Source organism: Anarrhichthys ocellatus, unplaced genomic scaffold, assembly GCF_004355925.1.
Source record: "Anarrhichthys ocellatus isolate YVR2014 unplaced genomic scaffold, GSC_Weel_1.0 scaffold47, whole genome shotgun sequence".
NCBI lineage: Eukaryota > Metazoa > Chordata > Actinopteri > Perciformes > Anarhichadidae > Anarrhichthys > Anarrhichthys ocellatus.
Window position 1 is genome coordinate 1,946,566 of NW_022280077.1, and position 18,662 is coordinate 1,965,227.

Below are 18,662 nucleotides of genomic sequence, written 5' to 3' on the forward strand. Positions count from 1 at the left end.
TGTGTGCATATAGGTAATAAGCTGCTCCGCCACTGCGCAACGATGGAGCTATCGCAACGATGAAGATGACGCAAACCGACCCAGCTCTCCGAAAAAGTGTTTCAAGACGAACATGGCGGCAACTTAATCGCGGTTCAAGATGACAATGGCCAACGGGAGAAAGGATTCTAGGCTTTCCACCCAGGTACCGGACAGTGTGCGTGCATCGAAAGGGCTCGTTGCTCTCCTTTAAGTGAATCCTCCAACCGAACGGGCGGCAGCATAGACGCGCAGCATCAGTACCGAGAGGCTCCCAACAGCTGGTCTCCCTGCGCCCCCGACGACAGAACAAACCCCGGGGAGGGACGGTCGGGAGAGGGGGGCATGCGGTCAAAGAGGACGCCGTTTCCCCCCGAAGAGCCATGGGGAACCAGGATGCGGCAGCGCGAAGCTTAATCTGTGCGGGCGCGCTAATTGGATCGGAATAGCACCGATCGCTGCTGGCGCGATAGAGGAGCGCCCTGGACCGGCGGAGGCACGGCACCCCACCGTTACAGAGGAGAATAAACCGGAGTCCGTCTCCCCCCAAGTCCATGAGTATTGTGGCAAAGCAGCCCCCGCGGTGGAGTCGGCCAGGGCAGCACTTTCCTAAAATATGACCAGGGGTGCTTGGATGCGTCGGCAGCATGATGAGGGCTTAAAATACTGGTTTGCACCCCGAGAGAACGAGAAGCCATTTACCGAGTCGGAGCGGGCCCAGAGATGGCGACTGTCGCTGGCCTCTCTGCTGTTCATCACCGTCCTGCTCTCTGATCACTTGTGGTTCTGCGCCGAGGCGAAACTGACGCGAACCCGAGACAAGCGGTCGGACAAGGGGCTTGCTTTTACGGACACGGGCGAGTACCCAAACTCCCTCCACCGACAGCATATCCCACCATCACCCGACCCCAACCGTCTCGCAAGAAAGCAAGATGTTATTTTTCTAGGGAATTCTACCAAACCTCTGTGGCGAATGGACACCTGTCATCCAGACAGCCTGTCCAAAGACTGCTTTACTTTCACGGACGCGAGGACCGTGTGCCTGGGCCTCTCCGGTGGAGGGGAGAGAGGGACACCGCTGGCGTACGTGAATCTGAGCGATTTGTACCTTTCTTTTTGTAATTCCTACTCACTTTTGGATTTGTTTTACGGGTTTACGAGTCCGGACGATTTGAATTGCAACCTGGATATGGCCATGGGGGTGGATCTGCTGGGATGCAGCAAGTGTGTTCGGGCTTATCAGCTTCTCGACCAGCGGGCGGAGGACAACTACCGGGAGTTTGAACTGCTGGTTCAGAAATACGAGACGGATGCGTACTCGGTTAGGACGTGCATGGAGGAATGCAAGGTAGGACTAACGAGGCTGGGTCGCGCGCGCGCACACACGCGCACCTACAAGTGCATTTAAGGGGGTGGGTTCACAGTCGTCATGGCAACCGTTGGGCATATTTGCCAGTGTACTGGTATTTATTTTTTTTTAGCTCTCAGGCTACCAGTAGCCTTCATTTGGCCTGCCAGGGTTTGCACAAACACACAGTTGCACCACATGGCATGGGGGACAAGAGGACAGGTCAGCAGACTCCCACAGTCCCTCATCATTTTCCCTCCCTCTCTTTCTTCCTCGTTTCTCTCTCCAAACCTAATCTTTTAACATGGACTACTTTGTGACCTGTGGCTGTGGAAGTGACGTTTGACATTTGGAGCAAGGGCCAGGCTTGCACCACTACCGCAGCTCTATGAGATGAGGGGAGAGAAGGGCTGCTGAGTGGTGCTCATTTCAATATCGTTAATAGCACGCCAGTGATTTCTGCACCTAATCCAGGCTTTGTGTTGTTCCCAGTTTGCTTGTTGTTTCCATAACACGGTAGCCTTAGACAGCACATACCTCAGGCTGTGGAGTACATGCTGCGCATGTGAACAACATGGCATACCTATGTCTACATGGTCCACACACGCAGACAAACACACTTTGTCTTGTGTTACTTTAGGCATCAAAGCCCACCCGCCTGTGGAAGCAAAATAAACGTACCTGTAAATAGTAACATGGTGGGGATACACTGGTTGAATTCCACTTCAATCTGGTTCATTTGTTGTGCACTGGACTGTTGCGGAGGCGTTTTCTCCCCCAGACAGCTGTGCATCCTCCTGTGCTCACTGTCCATCCTGCTGTAAGAAGGCCCTGCGAAAGGCCTTTCCGGAAGACATGTTTGTTTCTTCAGCTGTGTACTTACATTGTGAATTATTTTAATTAATCCGGCACAAAGACCATGACCAACCTCATTTCTTGAACAAAGCGAACAGCTACACTGCATCTTACCCACCTCCACCCATACCTGATTAGCTAAATCAGGTGGGTTCAAGGATGTGGGAGAATGGTCTGACAAGGACAACAAAGATGTATGATGTTTGTCTGGCTTGTACTGCCTCTGGTACAGAACAGCACATGCATTCTGTTGCATTCACAGAGCTTTATTTATACTTGGCAGATGAACTTTTCTCCCGTGCTGTAACATGTTCTTGTGTTCGATGCACCGTGGCATAACCAATTTCCTTGTCCTGAATATTGAGATTGTGAGGAATTATAGTGACAGTTGTTATAAATATGTGTCCAAAGTCAGGTGAGCTGCAGCATCACCAGGTCAGGGAATGGACCTTGGAAAGCAGGAAATCTTCCCTTAAAACTTCCCTAATAATGATCCAGCAAGCCAAACACATTTTATACAAGATGGATGTTGTACAAGGGCAGATGGTCAGGAGGCTGGGCTGTGAGTGCTGATAATCCATGTGTGTGTGACTGAGGAAGGCCAGTTAGTGGGAGGATATACTGAGGTTTTATTGTGAGCCATAGTTTATACGGCCTGTTTGTCAGAGCATGTAATGTATGTGTATTTATGTTCATGAACCTGTTTCATAAAACATCTCATAGCTGCTTCCTTCTCATGCCATCTAATCGCTATGGTGCATTTGCACTCCTACTCTTTGCTAATGTAATCAGACTCAGGCAGGGCTACAGCAGCCTTTTAGCCCCTTTAGCCCAATCTGAATTGCTAATCTGCTCCAGTGTTCGTGTGACCTTTGTGAAAGCACAGCACCCCGGGCCTGCATCACAAACCACCGCTCCTTGAAGAAGCACTCTACTGGACAATAAAAAGACAGTAGACAGCTCGAAACAATACTTATTGCTGTTCACTCTTATCTCTCGTGTTTCTCTCATTTCAGACCTCTTTTTTACTTCCTTGTCCACATTTTAAAACAAACTGCTCAAGGCTCCATTTCAAATGGTTTGAATGAATTGCAACCGTAACATCACGGTGGTGTTTCTGTATACTGTGGACGTACGTTGTCAGTGTTGTTTAAGTGAAGGGGATGAGAGAACAGATAAGCAGTGAGATGAGAAGAAAGGTGAAAGAATAGGGGAACACGCGAGGTAAGGTTCAGAGGTGAATGTGACAGTAAGAACAACTTTGGATTGAAGATTTGAAACTCTCACAAAGAGGTGATAATATCAACGCGTATAAACAGTAGACATGCACACATAATAGGACATAGTCTAAGTAATCTTCATGGACAGATCATTCAAACATAGCTAGCTTTCATCAAGCTGGTGTCTGTCACTGGGCCTGCCTTGTTTACAGATAATGATGTGTTGCTACAGTGTACTAGCAAGTGTTAGCTGTGTAGCTAAAGCCTCACAGAGCTTGTTCATCTGTGTCATAGATCTCCATTGTTGCCCCAAAAACTATTAAAAACAAACCAGTGAGCCACGCTGTTGCATTTGGTGACATGGTTCTTCATTTCCATGAAAATAGGCACCGCAGTTTATTTAGAGTCGATCCACATACCCTGTCCTGCTGTCGTAAATACTCATTAGTGCTTTACTTCTGTTTGAGTTACTCTACAAAAAGAAATAAACTATAGATGTGTGACCCGTTTTTTAAAAAATATACAACTTCAGAAGGAACAAATGGGCTTGCGGCTGAGTGCCAGACGCTGCCTTTGACTGAGGTTGGTCTTTATTTGTTCTGACTTGTGGCTGTCAGACTCCACTTCCTGAAAGTGTGTGCACAGATCGGGCCAAAGATATTTTGACATAGGAAAAGCTTAGGTGTATAAGATTCCATTTAGATGCTCCGGTTTCAGTGTCCTGTTATGGAGAATGCTGGCTCAATGTCACACTATCATGTCTTACTGGGAATAAAACCGCCATCATTTATGTTAATAGCACTTGTGCTTCTCCTACTATGACAAGTCACAATGTGAAGCCCTCTGTAGATTGTTATGTTATATACCGTCTTTTTTCTTTTCTGTTCTTTTCAATTCAATACAATTATATTTGTATAGTCCAATATCACAAATCACAAATTTGCCTCAGAGGGCTTTACAATCTATACAATAATATACGACATTCTCTGTTCTTGGACCGTCACATTGCATAATGAAAAACTCCCCCAAAAATACCCTTTAACAGGGAAAAAAAAAGAAAGAAACCCTCTCCCAGGATGGGCAGAAGTGCAATAGATGTAATGTCTAATTTCTTTATTATTTCTTCTTGTGTTATTTACACCTTTTGATCTCTCTATGTACCTGTCTATATCACACACATACATGTGTTCCTACACACACTCACACAAAGAGCCCCATGTGCAGTGTTTCCTGCAGACCCAGACCTGACTGTCCCTTCCGGTGTAATTTAATTTGCACTCTGCTTCTCTGGCAGCTGTGTCTCTGCCTCAACATGTTGATCTCCTTCCTCTATCTGTTATTGTCTCTCTCTTACTTTCACATCCTTTCCCTCTTTGTCTTCCTCCCATCTGTGTCAGAGCTCTGAGGAACCAACATCACATGTATAGATGTGTCCAATATCCGTATCTACATCGCCTCCACCTCTCTCTCCCTCCTCCTCATAGACTTACTTCCCATCAGGGACCTCGGTTTCTCTCTCCCTCTCCCTTCCTACAAATATGTGGGTGTTGAGCTCTCTTCTCCTGCTGGAGTGATAGATACTGATCTAGGTTAAGGTCCTTTCCTTCCCTTGAATTACAGGCCTGTCCAGACAAATCCCAATGTGTGCTCCGTCACACAGCCTCTGCTTATTCAATCACCGTGTCTCCTCTATCACTCTCTATTTCTACAAGACTATTCAGTTAAGCCCCTATTTAATTCAGCTGTTTATGTTTTAACTCAACAGCGACGATAGGATGATTGGGTTTCCCATTAAATAAAACAGAATTACAAAAAGTCCCTGCTGGAGAAAAGAAAAGAGCATTTTATTGACACCCAGGAAGGAAATTTTGCATCGTAACACCACAAGAAGCAGGCCAGAGATACAGTAAAACCAGTCTACAGTACTGCTAACGGCTCCGTGAGGCTGTGCTAAGGGACAGAGGGGCTTTGAACTAAATTCAAATGTCAGCGACAACAAACTCACATGTTGATATTTAGGTATTAGGTCTTAGTTTAGTGTGTTAGCACGCTAAAATTAGCGAATTAGCTCTAAACACAAAGTGCAGCTAAGTCTGAATTGAATGTCATTGGTTTGGCAGGTAGTTATACACCAAAGAATTGATTGATTGAACTTTGACCTGATGATGGTCAATGGGATCATCAAAGTGATTATAATCCTGAGAGGAACATGAATATGTTTCAAATTGCATAGAAATTGATCAAATAGTTAAGAGTAGTGAGATTCAATCAGTAGTTCTTCCTCAGTCAGTCAATACTTGCTGACTAACCAATCAGCAGACTGACATCGCCATAGAGCCCCACTGCTAGCATGGCAGCTGTATGTAGCACAGTACCCAGGACCCTGATATTTCAGCTCAAAGTGACAAAGTATATGTAATATGTACGGCATTCAGCCCACTAACGTTATATACAACTTTTGTGACAAACAGACAAACGTAAGAAAACATACTGACTCATCATATGTTTCTGCTAACACATTTAGCTTTCATACAAATTCATGTTGTGCTACATATTTGTTTAACAGGACGATCTTTTTTATGTAAATTAAATGAAAGCCTGCTTTGACACAGCACATAATGTCCAGATAGTCCTGCTATCAGCAGACAGCATGTCCTTACTGCAAGTCCTGCACTTTTCTCTCTCTCGCCCTCAAATTCAATTAGGGCTCTGTTGCTTCTCTACGCAGCTCAAATAGATCCAGGGAAACTCCCCTTCATATGAGCTGCCAGTGTTTGTTTCTCCCCAGGCAGGAGATAAGGGAATGCGTCTGTTTCGAGAAGAACACAGCAGCACTCCCATGGAAACGCCTCCTCGTCCTCCTCTATTCCCCGTCGACGCAGCACAATGATACCGTACATCTCCCTCCTTCGCTGCCTTTGGCCTCAGCTCCGATCGACACATCCCATTTCCTTCTCTCCATATATTTTCCTCCCTCTTTCCTGCAGTCCAGTACTCTGAAAAAAGTCCTGTCCCTCATTCAGTCGATGTGTGGAGGAGTGCTGTCCTGTTAGCTTGGTGCATGGGTAAAAAAACAGAACAGTATGTGCTCTATGTGTGCGAGACTGTGTGCAACAGCCAGCTGCATGTATCCAGCCAGTCACTGTAGGCCATACATCAGCTCTACTCAATGACATAAACGCTGCAATGAGTCCTCTGAAGGCATCAAATTCAATCAGATCTGTGGCATAAACAAATTATGACTTTTTACAAATGCACACTTGCTATCTGTCTCTTCTCTCCTCTGCCTCACTGGTATGCTTAGTTGAATGATTTGATGAGTGGGTGATGTGTTATTTTTGATTTTCTGTGACAAAGTGAAGAGAGAGAAGGGGCTAGAGAGAGCAGAAATGGCTGCTATTGATAACTGACTCCATACAAAATGCATTAAACTCTCAGATAAAATCGATAAACAGGCATTTATTTGTTTAGGCTTTTGATGATATTAGGTGTTTACAGCCCACATTGATATAAAATAGACAGCATCTTCACGACTAAAGGAGAAAAAAACAATATGCATCTTCACAACAGATTTTGCTCTAGAGCCCGGGATGCGGCTGAAATCTCCCACTTCAGTTTCATCCAGTGTTAGTTGGTGGCGAACAAAATAAGATGTCAATTGGATTAACATAATCTGACAATAATTAGAGGAGCCTAGTGCTACCATGACAGCCATTCATATTTCTGGTCTCATTTGTGTTGAGATGCAAATGTTAATTGTGTTCTTGTGTGTAAGCATGACATCGATCTGTGGACTGAAAAGTTTACTTGAAAGGAAGAGAAAGTGCCTTTCAGTGGAATTAGTCATTGCATTGCATTTTTAAAGCAGAGAGTGCAATTATGTGCCATTTACACAATAGTATTACAGTAATGCCAGTGTGCTGTTTGATGGGGTCATTCATATTGGATGAGAAACTGAATGGAAGAGCACATCACATTTCATTTCTCTCCGAGAGGGAAAGGCATCTGAATTCTGAACAAATTTGAGGCAAACAGGGTCTTTACATGGAACTTCTCTATAAAATAATTTAATGAACTAGGTGTGTGTTTACTGGTCTTGGAAAATACTACTGCGTATGTGAAAAATGTATAAAACCTTTTGTGGCTCCAGAGGGAGCTGCCAAATCTCATAAATGGGTTTGAGAAATAAAAAGAATCTGGGGATGTGTACTTAGAAAGAAATGACCTTACCAGACACCTCAGTTGCCCGCTCCTCACCTCTGCTTGAAGCTAGTGGCTTGACATCAAAGGCTACTAGCATAACACCTAAATCTCCAACCGAACTGTCAGCAGTTAGAGCTGCAATGTCCAACAATGTGATAGGAGTGCAATGCTGAATTGGTACTTGTTCAATACCTTGTGGTATCAACACAGACTCACGGCATTTTGTGAAATAGTCATGTTTTAATCTGGTGATTCTTGTATGTGGACATCCATTTATTTTGTGTTTCTCTCCGGGACTTTCAAATAATGTTTTCAATTGGAAGTATCTTTTGTCCCTTCACCATGACATTGTGCAACAAAACTAACCTTAAGTTTATGCAACAAACTTAGACCCTTAGAAACAAACCCGTCACTTCACTATCCAACACAACACATTGAGTCTCAAACACCGATCTCGTGGTTGAAAGTCCTGTGTTTGTTTGACCCACCCACCACAGATAGTCTTTCTCAATATCTAATACTACGTCACTAGCTCTGACCGTTGCTAAGTCACGTGGATGTGTTTACTTTGTGTGTCCACCACAAAAAAAGGATCATTCCATTGCCACTATTTTCATACGGAGCACAAAAACAAAATGTATGTCCATGTACACGAATCATTAGAAATCCATTTCATGACTATTTCACAAACTGCCAAGAGACTCGGCTGGTGGCGTTTGAGCAAAAGCTGGATATGTTAGGCTGACAAATGTTTTTCTTTTTCAATCAGGATCTGATAAATGTATATGTGACTTCCTGAACTGTTGATGCTGCTGGAAACTGCCCAAGTTGATTGTAGCTTTTCGTCACCTCCCTCCGGCTGCAGGCCACCAAGCGAAAAGGGATTAATCTTAAACAAGCCTATTTTATCAAATCTCAAACCACTTCCTGCTTTCAATTAGAAGGGTATTTTTTTCTGGCGGGCTTGACATCTGAGGCAGCACTTCCTGTTAGTCTGTTTACATATCCTATGTCCTCTGCATTTACCCTAAATCGTCTCAACCCTGACCTTAACCATCTTGAAGCTAAACCTGTAAGCATTTGATGGATGGAAGTAGTTGAAGATGGGTCATTTTTTTTTATTTTTATGCATTTTTACAGAAAATACTGGTCACAGTTTATAACAAACAGCTTGACTGGGAGCAAGTAGGGGAATTATAAAAATAGTAAAAGCTGAGCTGAACACAGTCACCATTGACACATAACCTCTTCATGCATCTCTGATGAATCAGATACCAGAAAATTAAAAGTGCAACCAAAACCATTAAAAACATCATTCTGATATTGAAACAGTATTAATGTATCAATATTTCCGAGACATAATCACAATCTTTTGTCCTCCAAGTGTAACTACGTCAGTGAGCTGCCTGTGAACGTAGCTCCTCACAGGGCCCTTTCCCTTGCGATATTGGCGGCTGAAGTGACACTGAAATTACATGGAAATCTGCCACAATTGTTCCTGTCAAGTTAAAAGCATCAGAAAGAAAGCAGGACAGCGTTTCCAACACTTAAGCTCATGCAAAAGTCATAATGTGCTTTTGTGGCATTTATCTGATCCCTGATCAGTGTAACTACTGAATGATCTATGATTGTGAAAGAGCATTGATCTGTTATCTGCGAGGAAGTGTGAGTGAGAGCCCGTAATGACGAGATTAAAATGTTTGTGTTTATGGATAGTTGTTAGCTACCTAGCTAAGCTGCTAATGTTGTGAATACATTACTAGCGAAGTACACACGTTATTGTTCTTGTGTTTTTTAGAAGTTTCAGGTGTGTTGACACCCGCCACCCAATGGAGCAAAGTATAGTGCTATAGATTGCAATCTGGCGGAGACTCACATGTCTACATGTCAACAAAACCTATTGAAATGGGAAAAAAACACCAAGTTTATAAAGAAACTGATAGCAATAGTGAAGGGTGCTGAGAAAGCTACATTCTGAGCATCACTGGCAGAGAGACAGAAACCAGTCACAGTTCCCAGACTCTGGTGGTGACATTCTCACATTACTGAGTCATCATCATCGTCAGCCGCTCACAGCATGTCCTGATTCAGGGAGAGCACAGCAGAGGAGTGAGAGAAGATAGACACACGAATATGCAGTTTTTATGGTATGAACTCACACATACTGTACATACAGTTCAAGGCATGAGCAGACACATACTTTATAGCAGAACCAACAACACCACACACATGGGAGAGAGGCAGGAGACAGAAGCAAACAGAAGAGGGGTGGAGAGGGACTGACAAGGGAATGGTTAAATAGGGAATACCCAGTGATGTGTGCAGCATGATGGGCTCGTGTCAGATCCCCTGACATACTGTATTTTCTCTGGGTGTTGTACAAACAATTCATCTGAGCACCTGGTCCTACCTAATCCTTTCAATTTTAATCAGGCTAGTGTTTCTGTCAATGGATGAGCGTGAGTGAATTTGTTGAGTGAGGGCGGCACATGTTTGCATGCTTGAGTGCATGGCGTAGGGGGATGTTGTAGTTGCTTCCATCAGCTTTTGTCATTAATTTAGTATGAAGATTGATTGAAAGCATGTCTCAAAGGAAGAGTTTTGAGAAGATTCACTCATTCGCTTTCTTGCTGAGAATTACAGTAATACAGTAACACGTTGCGATTAGGATTTTGGTAATCTTATTACATTTATGATGTCAAGTAATGCGTTACCACCCACAATTTAGTGTTTATTGTTTCCCCACCGTTGGTTAAATAAGCTACAGCTAGGAGACGGTCAGCTTAGCCTAGCAGACTGAACGCTTCGATTTTTTTACTAGTTAAACAAGCAAGACATACGATGTTAATAAGTGAGCTTTAGACGTGCTGGTAGATTCATTTTGGTACTTCTGGACAGATTCAGGCTAGCTGTTTTAACTAACTATGCTTGGCTAACTAGCTGCTAACATTAGCTTCATATTCACCATACAGACACAGTGTTTTTGATCTTCTCATCCAACTCTCTGCAAGAAAGCAAATAAGGATATTTCCAAAAATGCTGAACTATTCCTTTTTATGTTATGTAACTTTACACTGGAAATATTTTCATTGTTATAGGTTGCAACTAACAATCATTTTGATTCTAATAATCTGCTAGTTATTTTTTAATTAACCAATTCATTTTTATTTCCATAAAATGTCATAAAATAATGAAAAATGTCCATTATAATTACCCTGAGGCTGGGGTGACATATCTAAATTGCTTGTTTTATTCAACTATAAATCCCAGCATAAAGATATTCAATTTACCATCATAAATGATAAAGAACAGCAGCACTCGCGGAGCTGGAACCAGAGAATGTTTAGCATTTTTCGACAAATAAATGAACCAATTATTGTTTCAGCTCTAGCTGCAATATCCCTATATTCAGTCGACCAGTGGTGACATTCAGAAGTGAAACACAGTTGATGCAGTTGTTCTTGTTTCTGGGTTAACAAGTGTGAAAACAATGTGACTTTGCTTTGACGCTCTAAATGTTTTCAGTCATGATGGATATTTTTATCCCTGTTTGGTCATAAGGTCATAATAGAAGTCAAGACAACAATATTGCATTGTTTCATGGCTGTTTCCAGGGCAGCATGCACTCAGGGTAACAACCAAGCGTGATACAGACTTTTTAAAACACCTTTATTCTTCAGTCATTGCCCTTTGTGTCCCCTAAAAAGCTTTTTCCAGGTGGGGTGAAAAAAACGCTAAAATAGCCTTTAGGCAATATTACATTTAATGCCTCCATTCAAATGGATGCAAATGGGTTTGTGTTGTCCTCCGCACAGCCCTCATTATAAAGCCAAAGAGGCTGATTATTATTCACATCATTATCCCAGTGGTACCTAGCAACCACCTTACCTGAGGATCCTTTTCTTGTGCGGGATGCAGGCTTAAAGTATGTGAGACCTACAGTGTTTGGTGGTCCGATTTTGTGAGTGGGCTGAAGCTATAAGCATGTAGTCTCCTCACCCCCACACCTCCTCCAGTCTGACACAGTAATTTGATTGTGGACGGAGCGCGGAGGTGCAGAGAAAGAGAGAGAGGTTATTGATGGGAACAGATAGAACATGGGGAAGGAACAAAGCAAGACAGAAGAGGAATTGAGGAGAACTTGACCTGATGATGAGGGTCTTATCTGCACCTCTTCGCAATATTTTTTTGCCTGCCGTGTATGTGTATGTGTGTGTGAAGTGGATGGATGGCGGAGGGGTTAGTGCTTCTCCACCTGCTGAAGTTTCCCTCTTTGTCTGAGACCCTTTTGTCTATTTGCCCCTCCATCTGCCATTCATCAACTGCAGCTTTGTCACTCATTTGTCATCCTTTTACTCCATTTTTCCCCATCATTCTTCTTTTTTATTATTTGTATCCCATCTTTCCCCCGCTTGGGAACGACCTGTATAACATGTATGGTGCTTTAGTCTTGTCCTGCTTTGTCTCGTTTGTTGCAGATTTGCTTTACAGTGGCGTTGACAGCCCCTGACTGATTCCCTGTAAATTATTCATCCGTCATTGACTTTTCAAAAGCACCGAGGAGGAACTAGAACACTTCTATCCCTTGCTCCCACACCCTTGTGACACTGCTGTACCTTGCTTTTTTTTTTTTTAAAGCAAATACACTGTCAACCTCTTCATTTCCTCTTTCCAGCATATTTCAACAAACATCACAGGCACACAACAGTAAATAAAAAAGTACTCACCACACAAACATTCCTTCTCAAGGCTGACACTTTGTACTCTACTCAATCTTTGCAGATATTGGAATGTCATGGAAACATATACACTCCTGGGCTACGACACAATTTAAGTTGCTGACTTTTCCGCCAGGTACAGAGACCATTTGATCAGAAGTGGCCATTATGTGTCATTATGTGTGCTTGATGTATCATACACATACAGTATGTCAAAATTCATGTTACACACACAAAATTCTCTTCTGTGTTTCAGTACCACATACCCATGTGCCCAGACTCCCACAACTGAGACAGCAGCCATTGAGTATTGAGACAGTTGAGCTTTACATAAAATTAGGCTTTTTTTTGGTGTCCAGACTGCCACTGTACGTGTGTGTTTGCACTGCTCTTACCTGGAGGGCATGAATGTGTTTTGGTGTAGATATCATATCCCCACTGTAATCCTCATTCCATTCCTCTTTAAGTTTTTATCAAGGTGGTTACACGTCACACAATCGTTGCCCCTGTTCGTCACCTCCTCCTCCTCTCCCTATCTTGCTCCCTTGGCCCTAATCCTCCTGTGCAGGCTCTTAGCTGGATAAAGCTGTCTCCATCCTTTCTCTTTATGGCAGGATTTACAGCAGTACCCCTTCATATCCCCCTTTTAGCACTCTTACGGTAGCTTCCACTGTTACAGGGCAGTGCTCTTTGGAGAGCATATGGTTCGGTTAGGCAAGGAAATCCCTGTGAAGACCTAAAAGGTGTCCAAACAAAACACCAACTAAACACAACATGAAATGGTTAAATTCAATTGAAAAGATTGTAGATCATTCATGCATTACTTAAAAAAAAGTCTTATGGAGACAACGTTGACCCTTCACTGGCTTTAGGACACACTGTTGCACATTCATGTTTTAACTATAGGTGTCAAGTTACGACCTCTCTATTTCATACTGTGATGGTCTACAAAACATTTTGCGGCACTTAATCTTTGGGCTTCCCCAGCCCTAGTTGGGACTGTCTCTCCCTTGGTGTGGGAGACATTCCCAGCTGGTTTCCATTGAAAGGTTCTGGGGAACCAGACGAACATTTGCTAAACCGACCAGTTATTCTTCAGTAAGTCTTATTTTCATTGGCCACATTTTAAAATGTGATTGTCCTCACTTTAATTTCTCCTCAGCGTCCTCTTGCCTGTGGTGTCAGTTTGTTGTGGTATACATTGCAGTACTTGGAAATCTACTAGGAAATGTGACTTTCGTCGGAGAGATTTTCCGAATTTCTAACATTCAGGATTTAACGATTTGTAGCATTTATTGGTGGGATGTGAGGAAAGGCGTGTAAGTGATTGTGCTTGTGCGTCTGTGTGTGACTGTGTGTGACTGTGTGAGTGAGAAGGTGAAAAGGGTGAGTAAGAGAGAGTAAGGGTGACTTTCACTAACTGACTAATTGATTTCCCATTTAAAAGCAGGGGTGATGTTTTGGATGGGATTGATTGAGAGGTGGAGTCGTCAGGAGAAAGGAAGACATGAGGTGGAAAGAAAAGGCATAAAGAGAGGGGGTGGGTCTCGAGATTGACAACAAAATAATACTGATGATGCTCGGAGAGGGAGTGAGCTGGACACACATGTAGAATTAGAGTGGACACACAGGGGAAGGGCTAGTGATGGGGAGTATGTAGCTTGATCTTACAACCCCCCGTCCCCATCCAAGATTAATGTATTTCAGTCAAGGAACACAGATGCTGGTAGCACAACTCTGGCATAGGAAATGATGGTGATTGATTGCTAGGGGAGGATGAGGGTCATATCCCGAACAGAGGACAGCAGGACTGTTACTGACAGAATTACTTGGGCTCTCTCTTTCATCTCTTCCTCTGTCTCCATCAGTCCTTTATTCACCTCCCCCAACTGAGGCTAACGCTACATGTGCTGGGTGCAAAGTCTGCATCCCCCCTTAGAAGACATGGAAATAAATCATCAGCTTTGTTTATGTTCTGCAGGGTGGATACATACGCTTGTATGTTATAGAACAGTGTTATTGTTTCAGTAAAATTGTAAATAGAATGCTGTTGGTTCGTAACCCTTGGATGGTTTGAATGCTTACTATCGAAAAACATCCGCGGACATGCAACACAGTACAGCAGTAAGATTTATGCTTTTGTGCTCCTATGTTCAAACAGTGTGCTTTATTTTTGTAAGAGAAAATAATTTTATATTGAGTAACACTATTCAATCACAAGTTTGGCTGTGAGTTTATGAAGCGTAAAAACCCCCAAACCAGACAAGGAAAAGAACTGCTAGCGCTTCTCTAAACTCTGATACACTAGCACCTTGACTCCCACACAGCGGATGTTCCTGTCCGAAACAGGTGTTTCTGTCATGTAAACTGTAACACATAATAATAGTCTGTTTGCTTTGGTAGTAACACTTGGTTACTACTGGAGGTAGTAAGCCAGTTAATGTACTGTTCCTTTGCAGCAGCAGATAAAAACACACACACTCTTTAATCCATTCCTCACACCTTCGTGTTTTGGGTTTTGAAAAGGTCACTTCCAAAATTACCTTCAAGTTCTTGTCTAACACACACAGAGTTTGTGCTGTAGAGTAGCTGCCGTGAACAGATACAGACCTGGCAATCAGCGCTGAGCTGCTGTGAGCAGTGGGGATCAGAGCTGGTGCTGAGCTTAATGTATTCTGTGTCCACACAGAAAAGGCTTCCCTCAGACTAATTACATAATTACAGCTTCTACATCTCTTCACCAAACCACTTTGGTGAGCGTGGCTCTGTTTTTTTCCTTCTTTTTTACCAGACCAAAACTGGAATGTTAAAAAATGTAGCTCCTCCAGTAATGTTTTTCTGTTTCTTAAAGTCTTTTGTTAAAGGAGCTGTTTTTAACATTCAGAGCAATAATATAGCAGCAAACAACTATTTGATATGTAAAGATATAGTGGAGTAATATCTACCCGAGCAGAGAATTAAGTTGCTCTGTGTGTGTTGTAATCCAAGCTTCTTTTGCACACACGAACATGCTTTTCGTGGATGTTAGTGCATGTGAGCATGCCCTGCTGGTTAGCTCATGGCCGCTGCCCATGCTCCCATACGGCAGTTACAGCTGATAATATGGTCCCGACCGACAGCTTTGTTGTGGAAGCGTAGCACCCACCCACCGGTTCCCCCTCAGGTAGAAACTGTAAGCTCTGTCAGCACTTTCTTCATGGCTTGCAATGTTTGCACTGTTAGCACCGTTAGGTTTAAGCTGCCGGCTCCCCATCGACATGTTGAGAAACGTTGAGAGGCAATTGAAATGCTCTGAATCTCAGATCTCGCACCTTAATAAGATGTAAACATCAGCCCTTGTTTTCAGAGTTGTTTTCCTTCATCAAGTCAAGTATTAAGTCCACATACATATTCTGAACCCATAATTCCAGGTGTTGCCTTTTATTGTTACAAAAATGCATTCATTCCATCTTCCAACAAAATATGAAATAGCAACAATTAGTATTATATGATATGATTTTATTGGGAACTAATATATTGTGACATGATTATGGTTTTATTATTCGTAACTATATTGTCGACATATGTATTTAGCCATGTTTATACATGAGTTTATGTATGATCTATGTTTTACGTGTGCATGTGGATTGTGACGCTGGCAGGTGTATTGTGTGATGCAGCGGCTTGAAGCCCAAGACAAATTTCCCTGCAGGACAATAAAGTATATCTTATTTTATCTTATCACGCTCATTTTCAAAATGAATATCTGAATAATACACCATTAGAAAAAACTATATGGACTAAATCTTTGGTAAATTTGGGATTTGGCAGGACCGGGTTTGGTTATTAGCAAGTATGAGAATTAAATGATTGATATCAATAAAATGATCAATATCAAATAGGACTAACATATATTAATAATAGCGGGGCACCGGGATCAGGGACCTATAACCAAACTGTGGATTAAGTCTCAAAAATGGTCAAAATATCAATAGTCAGGTACTATTCCACATTCAGAGTGAAGGGTGAAGGGTTGTATCTGACCACTGACTATAACGACCAGCTATTATCACAGCATATATGCACAAAATAACCACAGAAAACTGCTCTTCAAAACTTTAACAGAGTTTATTTATCTCTAACAATACTGATCAAATATCTACATTATTATAAATCATTAAACATTTATTATACAATTACATGCATACTACCTAAAAGCAACAAGCAATCACGTGGTGAAGGGAGTGTGTGTGTGTGAGTGTAGGTGTGTACGTGTCGGTCTCTGAGTGTGTGTGTGTAGAAGAGTGGGGGGAGAGAGAAAAAGACAGAGCGAGAGCAAGATGGCGGTTTACCAACTTTACAGGCTGATCTAAACACAACAAAGCTCAGCAGCGTGGAACAACACTATTACAGCAGCAACATGCACAACAGTTATGTTACACAGTACTGAAGGGGACTCGGCGGTCCGTAAAACACACAATAACACGATAAATAGTACAGTTAAACTTTAAACAAAACAAACAAAGGTTACAAACACACTATGACCTATCGCTGCCCAGACAAAAGCCTTTGACTTGAGATCGCTTGTAGTGGTCGGTGTGTTTCTTCGGACTTGTTCGGTGGAATTTCTCCTGCCTAGGACCGGGGACCCGCTCTGTTGGCGGGTCAAGCGGCAAACTAATCCGGGAATTCCTTGATCTTCCTTCTGCAGGGGAAAGTGGGGAAGCACAGGGGCAAGTAATCCGTTTCTGTCTGTCGCAGTGACTTCACGGGGCTCGTCCAATGAGGCACCAGGATTGTGGTTTAAACCAAATCTCACACTCAAGTGAGATTTTAACACCCGATTGAGCTTGGCGCCGTTCAAACCAAGTCAGGCTTTTGTTTTCCCATGTAGGCCTCTGTCTGTGTTCCACCCACATCGTGAAGTCCCAACAGTAATGTAAGCTAACTGCTAAAGTCATTGTCAACGCTTCTGGTTTCATAGAAAAGTCCGACCACTGCCTTCACATTAAAATGCATTGATAGTAGCACATTTAGGAAGTGGAAGCCTTGTGTACGTTAGCCTACCACTCTTAACGAATCATGTGGAACTGTTCTTTATGTGGATCAGTGATGTTTGGCCAATACCCGATCTGCTTAATGAGATCAGTAGTATCATTGCCGAAAACAGTCGGAACCTTCAAATTGTTTGTATGCCAACTCTTTTCCACTGCCTGCCTGGGTTTATCCGTCTCTCTCTCTCTCTTTGGATGTGTCTCTCACTCTTGAAGCTGCACTAACTGCACAGTGCAACAGTATGAAGGAGAAGTCTTTGCTTGTGAAACTTCAACCCCATTTATGTCAGTTTGTCAACATGTGTGAGTGTAATCTGGGCATTGCGTGGTGTGTAATGTGTGTCTCTCTCTGTGTGTATGTGTGTGAGTTCTTTGGGCTCAGTGTAATCACAGCTCTAATCTGTCTGCCAGGAGTCTGTGTGTGGGTGACATTAAAGTTCTCATTAGCACTGTAACTCAGCACCAATGTCACTGTGAAGACACCAACGACACATCCACTGCAGCAAAATCTACCCACCACGTCTGCGTGTGTGTACATCTATATATTTGTGTGTGTGTGTGTGCGTGCATGTGAGAGAGAAAGTAAAAGCTTCTTAAGCTTCTTAAGTTAATATTTTGTAGGATTTCTTGCACCCACTCACCTCATTCTCTTGTCTTAGTTGCTGTTAATGTGCTGTTGATTTCATAAAATTGATGTACACAAGTGCTTCCTTTATTAGCATGCACTATTAAAAAGTTGGAGAATAATACTGGAAGTGATGTCATGTGATTTAGTGGAGGAGATGAATCATTTCTTTCTGCACCATCTTCTCATTAAATAACTTAACAGTTCTCCTTATAGACAGAATTTGATGTAGCTTATGCTGAAGTAAGACAAGGTGAATGAAAAAGAAGAGGTGGAAAGAAGGAATAGTTGGGGAGAAGGAAGAGATAGGTTGCCATGGTAACAGGAAACGGGCTGGATTTGAGTGAAAGATGTGGTGTAGACCGGTTCACTGAGCGGATACCACAACAATACGAGGTCTACCTCTGCTATCGTAACCTCAGCCAGCTGTGCAGCTTTGTGCATTTATTTTCTCTCGTCATCACCCAGATACCTGTTTTCACACTCATTCCTTGACCCGACTCTGAATGCTGTTTGAGTAAGCATGGCTGTGAGCGCTCTGCACCAAGTTAGTCTGAGTTGTTTGCAGCAAGCATATTAAGTAAAAGAACCAGAGCGAGAGAGAGAGAGAGAGAGAGAGAGAGAGAGAGAGAGAGAGAGAGA

The 18,662-nt window shown here is 42.8% G+C and overlaps 1 protein-coding gene across 1 annotated transcript in view; it reads left to right on the forward strand.

Annotated features, from left to right (window-relative positions):
* nalf1b (NALCN channel auxiliary factor 1b) overlaps window positions 1–18,662 on the forward strand; it is a 68,603-nt gene continuing 49,941 nt past the window's right edge. Inside the window, exon 1 of the mRNA XM_031869629.1 lies at window positions 1–1,366. Coding sequence (XP_031725489.1) covers window positions 635–1,366 — 732 coding nt within the window. The 5' untranslated portion in view covers window positions 1–634. The remainder of the gene's footprint in view (window positions 1,367–18,662) is intronic.